The following is a 12334-nucleotide window of genomic DNA, read 5'->3' as shown; positions in this document are numbered from 1 at the left end:
CGATTAAATCATTATTACTGGTTTGTATTACAGGGGGTAAGCGCAGTATTTTGAACGGTGAAACAAATGCACGAGCAGGACGTGATGAGAGTTGACTTAGACCAGCCCTAGTTGTTCTCGGTGTTGTGCATAAATTGTAATACAAAGAAATACACCTATTTGAAACTATGTTCGGTTGTTAAACAACTTTTATCCTAAGTTGAATAAAATTCTGAGATTTAAATGTTCAATTGGCAGGTAAGATTGTGAGGATTCGCAATCTATATTTCACTTTATACGATTTACTGTTTCGTTTTAAGTGAAACGTTTTCACTGGAAACAGATTATTTGTAGGTGAACTGCCAGTTCTGCCAATACTGCCCTTTAGTGTAAACAAATGTGTGTATTGCAATGGGTTTGTGAATGAGCTGAATGCCTTGAAAGATTAGCGTTTTATTTTCAGTTATTGCTTCTTGTTTAATTAAAAACATCTGAATAAATATGTACCCGTAAATAATGGGTTTTCTAATTTTTTTCTCATTTTTTTCACTTTAGATGTACCTGTGGTTTTGAGATGATCTTTCTCCGAAAGATTTCATGTGAAATTTACAGCCATCTTTTTGACAGAGATGACAGCACAGGGGAAGCAATTTTTCCCAGAGTGCGCCTGTCCTTTTACTTGGAATACGGTTTACAAGGACTAGTCCTGAGCAGTAAACGCCAGTCTATTGCAAGTTCCCTGAAGTTTTCAACTCCTGAATATTTTAAAGTTTCCTTGGCATGATTCTTTTGGTGTTTGGTGCCTCATCATTTGAATATCTTCTTTATAGAGGTTGACGAAATATTTCTTGTTTTTCAATAGTACAGAAAGTTTAAAACAAAAACAATTATTAGTAAACTCAAGATTATCTTCCTTTGCTAAGTAACCATTTTGTCACCAGTTATTGAGATTGTATGAACGTTTCGTGCTTGAAAGCGCAAAATATTTAGCACCATTTGTAAATATAACTGATTTGGCGAGCGCTTGCCACATACAGATTTTTATATATACTTGGGAAAAAATAAGGGATCACCAACCTTCTGATTTCTGCCTTTGAAAATTAATAGCACACATTTGTGCGCCGAAAATGTGAAAAATCTGATAGGTTCTTGGATCAGCGGGGCTGTGTGGTTGCCTATTGGTTAAAGCTCCGCTCGTCATGCCGAAGACCGGGTTCGATTCCCTACACGGGTACAATGTGTGACGCCTGTTTCAGGTGTCCCCCACAGCGGTATTGCTGGAAAATTTGTTCAAGTGTCGTAAAACTAAACTCGCTTAGTCACGCACTCGAAGTCGTGATAATGCGTAATAATCATAATAATACTTTGGAAAGGGAAATGTATGATTATGCTCAACAGATATCCACGATATAAATGAGATTAACATGGATGTTCCCTTTTCACTCCCTCACTCGCTCACTTACTCATGTCACTCACTCACACGCTCACTCACTCACTCACTCATGTCACTCGCTCGCTCACTCACACGCTAACTCGCTCACTCACTTACTCCTGCAAGTCTATACCCTGAGTTATCAACGAACATGGAATATTACATTTTTTGGACATCACAACTTATTTTATGATTTCTTAGAACGAATAGTAAAATAATATGTCTGAAAATAATGGGTCATTTCAGCTGGGTAAAAATATATTTGTGATATGTATGTTCATTTTTATTTTCTTTGGACAATTAAGCTTCTTTGTCAGAGCAGTTTACAAATTAAATTGTAAAACGTATTGAAGAAATATTATTATCAATTTACACCCAAGTGAAATTAAAGATACCCACGGACGCCACAGAGAATATTGCTGATTTGTGCATATACCTAGAAGTAAATTATTGAGATATGAAATTCTATTTCTTGCGCCTCGCAGGCAGCTAGGGTTATCGGGGGTAATGATAATCTGACTATGTAACGCTTTGACCATGTGCCCTGTTCCTGAAAATGACGCACTATGAATTCACATTTATCATTGTTATTTAGTATTATATAATTAAACTCATTTTATGGTATTTTGAAAGATGTGGGATTCATTGATATTATAATGATATTATCAACTCCATAAAGAATTATATGTTATTTATTTATTGACATCATACAAAAGGAAAATATAGAAACCATATAGTCTTCTACGTACTGACAATTCTAAGTAGAGGCCAATGATTCATGTGTCCATGTGTCGGGTTTGTTCTTCTCGAAGAGTTCTGCAAGAACTCTAAACAGGATATATGTTTATGTAGCGCTGTAAAGAGTTGATAAGACTCCACACTGCGTGACAGGACTCGTGTATTGTACTCTAAATTTGTGTCTAAACACTGTCAGGAGTTTTTGAACCATGACATGTTTGCGGAAATGGTAATTTACGATAACATATAGTGTTTTTCCACCAGTTTTTTTAATTATTTATCTGTATTCACCAAGTGACAGTGAGATTTATGTGTATTTTACACATTTTACGCCCTAGATACTCTGCTTGATGAACGATGAAGTTGAAATTAGTGAATTTACAAGTGATTGTCGACCCCTATCTTACCTTCAGATTGCATTATACAACTATAACCATACTATCGATTTAAGATCGGAAATTGTGTTGATTTGATCTCTAAATGAATAATCTAAAGGTAAGAATCCGGTTTGGAGTTTTTTTTTTTATTGATTTATCCACGCGATAGCAGAGTATTATCTGTCCGAAAACCGGGTACTCGAGAATACTAAATTACTAATTGTAACATTACAGCACACAAGTTTGTTACCATTGTGCAGCAGATTAATGAGTTACTTACTGAGTCACTCACTCAAAACGCTGATTCCTCTAACAAACATTCCAGATACACCATAACTAAGAGTGTCGTTAGTACGGAATGGGCAAACAGCGCTGTCACTTTGAAGATGAACAACATTCTTACCTCACGGGATGTGTAAGTTACCCTTCATTTTATTGATTTTTCTACACTAGACCAGAGACTGATAATTATTTTTAATTTGTAAATCCTATTAGTACTGTCTTGACTGAAACAAGTCACTGTTCTCTCTCTTTCTTTCTACTGCTGCTGGACAGATATATGGCAGACGGTCCTTTACACCTATCATTACGTTCAGAGACTTATGATTCTTTACATCAGTAATTTATAAATCCTGGTGATATTATCTTGAAGGAAGCAAAACCTTGTTCTGTCACATTTGCTCCATGTTGGACAGATTTGGTGAGACAGCTCAGAAATGTTCTGTCCATATATGACACTGGGAGACTAATGATTTTTTACTGTAGTAATTTGTAAATACTGTTGATACTATTCTAAATGAAACAAAATCAAAGTTCTCCCTTACTTCCTCAGCACTGCCATGTTGGACAGATATGGCGAGACAGTTCTTCACTGTTCTGTTCACATATCACGACGCATCCACGAGCATGGGAACCAAATCGTCATGCAGTGTGCCTGTGCACTTCTCAACTCAGCTGGAGGCTTGCTCCACATGAAGAATCTGGACCATGATCGACAGATCCAACCGAAAGACCTCGACACTTGGTGGAGTGGGATCGAGAGCAACATCGCTGACATCCTTTCTGGTGATGATATATGCAACTACTTTGATCTCATTGGTAACTATGACGACAAGGATCTGTACCTTTTTGTTAAGACAGCTGAACACGTGTGTACGATAAACTACCACTGCCGACTCCCAACTGACACAGCCACACATGAGGTTTCATATCAGTCAGCAGTTAAGATTCTTTCTAATACAGGGGAGGCAGGATGTTTGGCAACTCTTCCTCCTATCCCAAGTTCATTTCAGTGGAAAAAGACAGAGGAGACTTTGAAGCAGGAAGGGAAACAGATCCAGTTCAAGATGCTGACATCAGGGAGAGACTCAAATGCAAAGTCCATGCCGGACAAGATTCGGTATTACTGTACCAAGTATATATCTGCATTTGGAAACCATCAAGGGGGTCATATCTATTTTGGGATTGAAGATACGTCTGCCACAGTATTAGGAGAAGCAATGACAGAGGAAGATCAAGCTAAGACAGGTGATGTATGTTTAATACTTTTAAGACGGTTGAGTTGGTTGAAGCTTATCTCAAACATTACAAATCTCACATCATTTCAGCACAATAATGCAACGTGTAACAGCAGTCTGTTAAAATGTGTGAATCTGTTAAAAGATAAAATGTTTTGTTTTTATATTTGTGGAAGAATTGGTGGCTAAGTGGACTTTGTGTCCTTGCTGATTCAGTGCCTCTCTCATAAAGTGTGGATTCAAATCCCTGATTGGAAGCAAATAGAACTTCATAAGCCAGCTAATTTTCCTTGGAATCACTATTAGTTGTTAACGTGCGTGCTAGACTAAATGTTGACATATTTCCTAGCTCAAATACTGAAAAAAGATAAGGCCTGCCCCTGCTATTATATTTTTTAAATTTCAGAATGTGAAATTATAAGAAAGAATAACACCTCAGCCTTATGTCAGTCACTATGTCAGATCTTCTATGGTCCATTTAGTCAGTGCAGGAATATTTTAATGTTGTTTCAGAGGAGAAGATAAACAGGAAGATGACAAGTGTGATCTGGGGGGAAGAGGGGTTTGTGGCAGAGCGTGGCCGACACTGGGATATCACTTTCCACAATATAAATGGCTGTAGAACCAAGGCGAGTGAGAGTATTTCACCCAGGAATTGTATCATACTGTTCTTGATAACTTTATTTCACACTTACGCGGTAACCTTTTGCAAAGGGCTTATGTTAAGTGGACAAATGAAAAAAAAAATCAGCAATATCTGCTGGTTGTAAGGCTGGTGACCTGGTTGATAGCATGTCCTTGATGGTATGGATCATTGGTTCATGATGTTGATCACTTGATTGTCTGGTCCAGACTGCTGTCTTACTCTAGTAGCTGGAATATTCCTGGACGGACAAAATAAACTTCCAAGTAAACTGTAGTAGTAAATATTTCAAATGATGCAATTCCAGGAGCGTCGTGTAGTGGTGGTGATATCTGTGTGCAAGTTCCCAGGTGGGGTGTTCACTTCCTGCCCAGAGAGCTACTACCTAGATCAGTCCAGACAAGTGAAGGCTTTCACCTACAGCCAGTGGAAACTTGCTGTACTGAATCAAGTCAGGGGTAATTTTCTCGCTTGGTATTTACTTGATTGTGATGTTTTATGTTCATTATTGGATATTGAAAATGATGTTAATTCTTTTGGGCATGGTAGAAATAATATCACTGAATGTATGTTAAATTGGTGTTAGCATTACACTGACACTCATATACTGTGTGCACATTGGGAGAGTTCTTGAGTTGGGGTGCATATTGTGTAGAGCGTAGATATGGTTATACTAGTAAATATTTACGTCCATTAATTTCTCTGTACTCTGATATTTAATGCCTAAAATTCACATATTCCCTTGAAAGTCTGTTCATTTTGCCTCTGTGGTGCAGTGGTTAGGCTGTCCATCCAGACAGGGGAAGGTCGCAGGTTCTGTCCCTGGCTGCATCATACCAAAATGCATTGAAATATGTTACTTGTTGGTCCATGCCTGGGTTGTTTAAACAATGGTATACCTCTTTGTAGGTACTTGTCAGTCGGCTTGGAGTCAGCATAATGTGTCAGAGTTGGGCACTCATGCTTTACTGCAGCTTGGTATCCCAGCTTGCACCAAAAGACCAGTATAGTTCTGGGCTAGTACACACGTATTCATGTCATCACATGAGTGAAATATTGTCATGTACCCCATTTCACCTGACCTCATATTGATTTTATGAATACATCTTGTGAACTATTTTTCCCCTTACAGATTCTGTTCACACATACACAGATTTTTACAAGACTGTGTTTTGTGATGGAGAAGAACTTCTTTTATGAGTAAACATTGTATTTTATGAACCTTGGCAGTCAGACATCAGTCAGATGTCAACAAAATGAAACAGGGTAACAGTTTGCTTGTGAGTCTGCATATGGATTATCTGATGCCAGTTTTATGTCATAAAATGACGTATGCGGTTCAGTGTGTTTGATTCTCTGTGTTCACAAATGTAAGTTTCAGATGTCTGACTGATCCACTGAAAATTCACAGGATCCATAGAATAAAACTTAAACATGCATTTCAGATGTAACATTTCTTGGAGCTGACATTGAAATTATTAACAAACGTAAAATTTATAAACAGCAAACAAGAGTGACATGTCGTATAGGATAACATCAGTCAAGGTTACTTTGAAGTAGGCTGTAGACTTCCATCACGTTGTCGGCAAATCTGCTGAATTTGTCAGAGGGTCTTATGTTATTTGTGAACCCTGGATTTTATAGATATGCCAGATCAGATAGTTGTAAAGACTTACAGAGTTTGTTTGTGTACAGACAAGCCAGAGCTGCACAGTCGGTTTATGAAGCTGCGACTCCTCACCCCCAGATCACGGCTGGTGTTTGGGCTCCCCCACACCATACCTGGGGTCAAGGACAAGGTGTTGAGCTGTAAGTTTTTCGGTGGCAACTTGCCAGAACCCATCTTTAGCCGCCCATGCTAGTCATAATGGACCGTTCGTTATAATTTGTGGCTGGAGGGGGCGATGATGATTTTCAGGGGTGTCACCCATTTTGTTGTAGGAAGATAAGGGTCATCAATTTTGTACACATGCACTAAGGGTGGGTGTAAGCAATTTTGAACAGAGAAATATGAAAAAAACTATGCTTTAAAATCATGGGAAAGGGGGTGGGTAATTTTTTTGTACATTATATGCAATGGGGTCAATAACTCTACACATAAACTTTCAGAGGCATTGTTCACTTTGTACACGCTTCTCCATAAATGTCCCCCCAGCCAAAAATTATGAATGGTCCAAAGAAGATCAAGTTTCCACGCTGATACTTGGATATTCATGTCACTGGATCCTGTCTGTATAGGTTTTCATTATTGCTCAGTGCAGCATTGATCAACGCACAAACAATGTGTAAGAACATGCATGACTTTGGGAATCATGTTAACAATTATGGTTTGTCAAAGAACATTTATGGATAGACAACTTCTTTAGCAACAGACCACATTTCATTGTAAAATGTGACATCTTTTGCCATAAAATATTGACTATCCATAAAAATTGTATTAAGCATGCATTTATAAAAGGTCATCAATTTGACTATCATTACTGTTTCAGTGAGGACAGGGTCCAATCTTTATCCCAAGCATTTCGAGAAAACAGTAGGATCAAGAATCAAGACTGCCATTAAAGACATCCTTGCAACATTTGCAGCTGAACCTCATCTGGCTGTGGCCTTGCACACATTCGGTATTGGAAGTGATATGGAATATAGCTCTGACTTTGTTGCAGACATTCTTGTCCTCAGTGAATCCTGTGGCCCTCAGTTGTTTTGCCTGGCTGAAGATTTGCCCCGAGATAAGTCTTGTTACTTTACCCGTTGTCAGAAGGTTGCAGAATCGTTGAAGAATGATTTAGTTCACAAAGGCGGATGTTCTGAGAGATTTGGCATCTGTGTCCATGTTGTAGACATCGACAATCCACTCTACCTCCAAGATATTCAGACGGACGTACGAAAATCCTTATATCCATCCACCTTTCATGCAGTGAAGATTGACCCAATTTTGACCTCTTTGATTGTTGCTATGGCAGCCTACAAGCCTCATGAAGCTGAGACTGGCCAAGAAGATTACTACTTCCTGTTGACGTGCGATCAGTTCGAGTTGCTATGTCTACACCAGTTCACCAGGGAATTGTGGGTACATGGTCCTCCAGGTGCAGGGAAGACAGTTGTAGCTCTGCAGATGATCAGAGAACTTCGCCGACGTGGATACGCGAACATTCTCTATATTGCAGAGAATGAACTGTTGTGCTCATATGTTTCGTAAGTATGCAGATATATGTTTGAATATACCATAGGTGTATGCAGCAAGGTTTCCCATGTATGTTCTGTTATCTTTGGCCACAATGGATTTATTGTCATATTTCATTCAAAATACTGTAGAATGTAAGATGGGAAGTGCAACATTTTTGTGGGCAAATTGTTGAAATTTTTTGGATTACAATGAAGTGGACTATGAGGGTTGACTGAAGCATTTAGAGTCTGGTGCAACCTGACACTGCAAAATGCAAGCTCGTATTTTCCAACTTGCACCAAGTACTTGTTAATATTTAGATGATCTCATAAAAGCCAGAATGATTTTGTTATAATGATATTCTATGTCATGAGTACTAACTGAAGAATTATATATAATTGTATACTGAGCAACATGTGCAACCTGTTGTGACTGGTGCCACAGGGTTGTAACATAAGTAGGTTTCATTTCCTGAAATTGAGCCTTGCTGTGTAAACCACATTGACAAGAAGAGGAAACAGATTGTGGTTCTTCACACATTGCAGAGACAATGACCTGCGGAGGAGAAGGGATGAATTTATATGTTATTTTCCTCCTTCCATAAAAATTCAAAATTAATCAGTTCCGCTCCTACTGTTACAAGTCAGTCATGTATTTCGCCATTCTCTTCCCACAGAAGTTACTCATGTCATATCGTCCCACATATCTTTCTTCTAATATGGACATATTTCCTGGTTATTGTAAAATCGCCTACTGGCAAAAATCTCAGCATGAATTATCTCGTTTCTTTCTATCCAATCGGAACGTGTGTTACATCGATTTAGATCTAATATGGCAACCGCAGTGGAGTTAGTTGATCAACATGCATACATAGGTTCGGTATTTCATGTTTAATTGAAAATCAGAAACTAGCAATAGGGAGAAATCAATCAACAAGATGAGTTTTATTGATGTGACACACAAGAAAGTTTATGGCTAGCTTGTCTATTGTCAGTGAAGGCATTGGAGATAGATCCACCATTACATGACTGAGTTCTGTTTAGAAGAAATATTTTTATTATTGAGAAATGCAGAGGTTCTTTGTGTTCCCCAAAGCATACGGAAATTATTGAGGCTCTGTGAGTGATCACTTCTGAAACATCACTGAGTGCACAACTATATCTGTTTGCCACCAATCCGAATCCGGAACTCTCGCTCCATGCAAGGGCCATATTGGAACAGAGATGTAGGAAGATATCAGTAGCCTCTATAGAAGGAGAATGGTATTTCTTGTGTTTGTAATGGAATGAGCACAAATACTATTGAATTCACTGCTAAATCACAGATTTGATGGAACAGTTTGCGTATATTTATTGCCATTACTGTGGGTGCTTCAGGTCCTTTAACCTGTGTGACGTTGTGACGAGGCGTGAGTTGATGGACATTGCTCGAGACCCAGAAGAATTCAAAGACCGTTTTTTTTCTGTGTGCAATGTTGTTGTGGATGAGGCGCAGAACTTCAAGGACCGAGATGGGGACTGGTATTCATTGGCTGAAAGTTTGGCCAGGAACAACTTCCATGACGATCTGGACCACACAAGAGGTTACTTTTGGGTGTTCATGGATTATGCTCAAAAAGTTCATAAGTTTAAAGCAGGACTACCTGGACTCATTGGGAAAAATAATTACATGTTAAGTGAGATTTCCAGAAATTCAAAAGAAATATATGAATATGCTTCAAAGTTCATGAGGCTGAATGAGCCAAGTGAAGATGACAGTTACTTGAAAGATTCCCCCAAACTGGGGCATAGTGATTCCTCTGGTCGTGGGGTGAGTATCATTAAGTGTGAAAAGTCCTCAGTTGAAGACACTCTGATGAAGGTCATGAGGACATGTGCAGAGGATGGAGTCAAATTGGAGGACATGGCCGTTCTGCTGGGGAAAAAGCTGGATGCCGAGAAGGTGAAAGGTCATTTCAAGGACAAATTTGAGGACATGGTTCGAGATTTGGGGAGGGAGAAGGATGTAGTGGAGGATTTGGAGAGAGTCAAGAGTGGGGATAGGGGTGTAGGTGATGAGGACTGTGGCAAAGAGGACCTGAGGGGGTGGAGTAAGGGAGGGGTGACAGTTGACACTGTTCGTAGATTCAGTGGGTTAGACAAACCTATAGTCATAGGTCTTGATCCTCACGTTAATGAAGAGCACGCAGACATCAACAAGTTCATCGTCAACTTGGCCACGCGAGCTAAGCAAGGACTTTTTATCATCACAACCTCTGATGAGGTCTTGAGAAAACTTCAAGCATAATATATAGATAATACATGGTTCAGAGAGCTAGTGAATGAAATTTGTTTAGTGCTGCAGACAGTTATATTTCAGGATTTCGCAGTCTGTATTAGAAACAAGTAGTGACAGAAAGCATGAACAACAACAATCCATGCTGTGGTCACACATTTTGACCATCCAATCCACTTTATTATATTTCGTGTGTGGAATTGCTGAAGCATAGGATTTGCTCATCACCAGGATGTCCTGGATTCAATTCCCCACATTGGTATGATGTGTGAAGCCCACTGCTTGTGATATTGTTGGAATTTTGCTAAATGTGGCATAAAACTTTACTCAGTAATTTTTCTCACAACCATCCGTGGGTGTTGGGGACCTGATCTTGCTTGGGTGTCTGCCCTGGTATCCTCTGAAGATGTGGGTTAGTATTGACCTTCAGTAACCCATGCTTGTCATAAGTGGCGACTAACAGAATTGGTTGGGGAGACTGGCTGATTGGTTGACACATTTGACTGTGTCCAAATTGTGTTGATGCTCATGCTGTTAATCACTAGATTGTCTTGTCCAACTCAGTTATTTGCAGACTGTCGCCATAGAGCTGGAATATTGCTGAGTGAGGAGTAACTAAACTCACTCACTCCTATCCTTGCCTCCAGGAATGTCCACTTTGATTGTGCTATTGTTGAATTTTGTTTGTTTCAACATCCACTTGTTCAAATTAATGTCCATTTGTTTATTTGCTCAAATGATGAAGCTTTCCCCAGATTTTTATTTTAGAAAAGGAATCATCTTTCAGTCTAGCTGCCTGTTGTCCCCCTCTGCAAAGTGGAATGAGAAACTATATACATGCACACATCTTGATTCTTCTTAACGCCATACCTCATGAACTGTGCACCCAATAATAGTATAATTAATTGTCTGATCCAGACTGATTATTTTCAGATAGCCATGACATATCTGGAACATTGCTGGGTACAAGATTAAACAACAAACAATCAGTGACATGTTTAGTTGCATTTAAGAAGTTGGGAAGAACAGTACAGACAAACTTATTTATATTTTGCAGGATTTATTAAAAAAAGAGGTTGTTATCCATAAATTTGTCTAAATTTCATTAAATAATGAATAAATAGTGATCTGGTGTCAGAAAGTGTCACTGTTGGAAATTCCTTACAGTTCCTGAAATATACTGTGAGGGAGTTTGTTTACTTTTATGAAGCACACAGCAATATTCCAGCTATATGTTGTCAGTCTGTAAATAATTGAGCCTGGACCATTCAATCCAGGAATCAGCAGAATGAACACTGATCTACGCCTGATGAACACTGATCTACGCCTGATGAACACTGATCTACGCCTGATGAACACTGATCTACGCATGATGACATGTGTCAACCAAGTTGGCAAGACTGACCAACTGATCCCGTTAGTCTCTTTTTGACAAGCATGGGTTACTGAAGGCCAATATTCTGCCCCGGAGCGGTTTGAAAATATAGACCACTTGCATATGAATGCAATATTGCTGAATGCTGTGGAAAACTAAACTCAGACACTTGAACAGCTGGAACGAGAGTCAAGGATCAGGATTATGAAACTGTTTCGGTGAAAGTAGGGTGGGCAGAAGCAGCTTTAAGGGTCTTAGTGCATCTCATGAGCAGTTACCCATGGGTAGTGTTGAAATTTATTGATCTGCTTTCTCTCATGTTTGTACATGTTTACTAATGTTTTCTGCCAATATTTTAACTTTATATGCCAAGCATAATTTTTATATGCACACCATACTATTATAGCCCAGTTCAATAGGGGTTGTTACCTCCCTTTGGAAAATTGCCTCCATTCTTATCATATGTTATTGTTTTTGATTATAGATTTTGAATAAATCGATATTTGAAAAAAAATATTCATTTTTGTTGCTTGTTGAACTTTTTGCATATTCAGGATATTGCATTTGTTTGAGACTACTGAGGTGCACCTTGCAAACATGGATACCATATGTGAAACCAGTTAATAATTTCGTTTGCTGCAAAATATGTAAGAAATTAAAAGCAACATATTCCTCTTAAATGGCTTCAATGGTGTGACAGTCATTTTTTTCTGTTTTGGGGACTATTCATTAATAAAGAATTCACCTGGGGAACGTAACTATTTAATCAAGGAAAACAGAAGCTTGCATATTATCCCCGACTTAATATACATGTACTTGTGGTGGTGATGTTT

The 12334-nt window shown here is 38.7% G+C and overlaps 1 protein-coding gene across 1 annotated transcript; it reads left to right on the top strand.

Moving 5' to 3' along the window:
- The first annotated feature begins 2329 nt into the window (after positions 1–2329).
- LOC137265880 (schlafen family member 8-like) lies at positions 2330–12017 on the top strand. Its single transcript, XM_067801341.1, has 8 exons — positions 2330–2378; positions 2852–2941; positions 3359–4053; positions 4557–4672; positions 4994–5144; positions 6382–6495; positions 7176–7881; positions 9229–12017. Exons 2-8 carry the CDS (start codon positions 2913–2915, stop codon positions 10136–10138), a joined length of 2721 nt encoding a protein of 906 aa, XP_067657442.1. The 5' UTR covers positions 2330–2378; positions 2852–2912; the 3' UTR covers positions 10139–12017.
- The last annotated feature ends 317 nt before the right edge of the window (positions 12018–12334 follow it).

Source organism: Haliotis asinina, chromosome 15 (genome assembly GCF_037392515.1).
Source record: "Haliotis asinina isolate JCU_RB_2024 chromosome 15, JCU_Hal_asi_v2, whole genome shotgun sequence".
NCBI classification, from domain to species: Eukaryota; Metazoa; Mollusca; class Gastropoda; order Lepetellida; family Haliotidae; genus Haliotis; species Haliotis asinina.
This window is presented reverse-complemented; position numbering and strand designations above follow the sequence as displayed.

Excerpts from the sequence above, each read along its gene's own strand:
- LOC137265880 (XM_067801341.1), top strand. The coding sequence starts at position 2,913 with ATGAACAACATTCTTACCTCACGGGATGT. Across the intron at positions 2,942-3,358 it reads ATTCTTACCTCACGGGATGT|CACTGCCATGTTGGACAGAT; the intron begins GTAAGTTACCCT and ends TTACTTCCTCAG. Across the intron at positions 4,673-4,993 it reads TAAATGGCTGTAGAACCAAG|GAGCGTCGTGTAGTGGTGGT; the intron begins GCGAGTGAGAGT and ends ATGCAATTCCAG.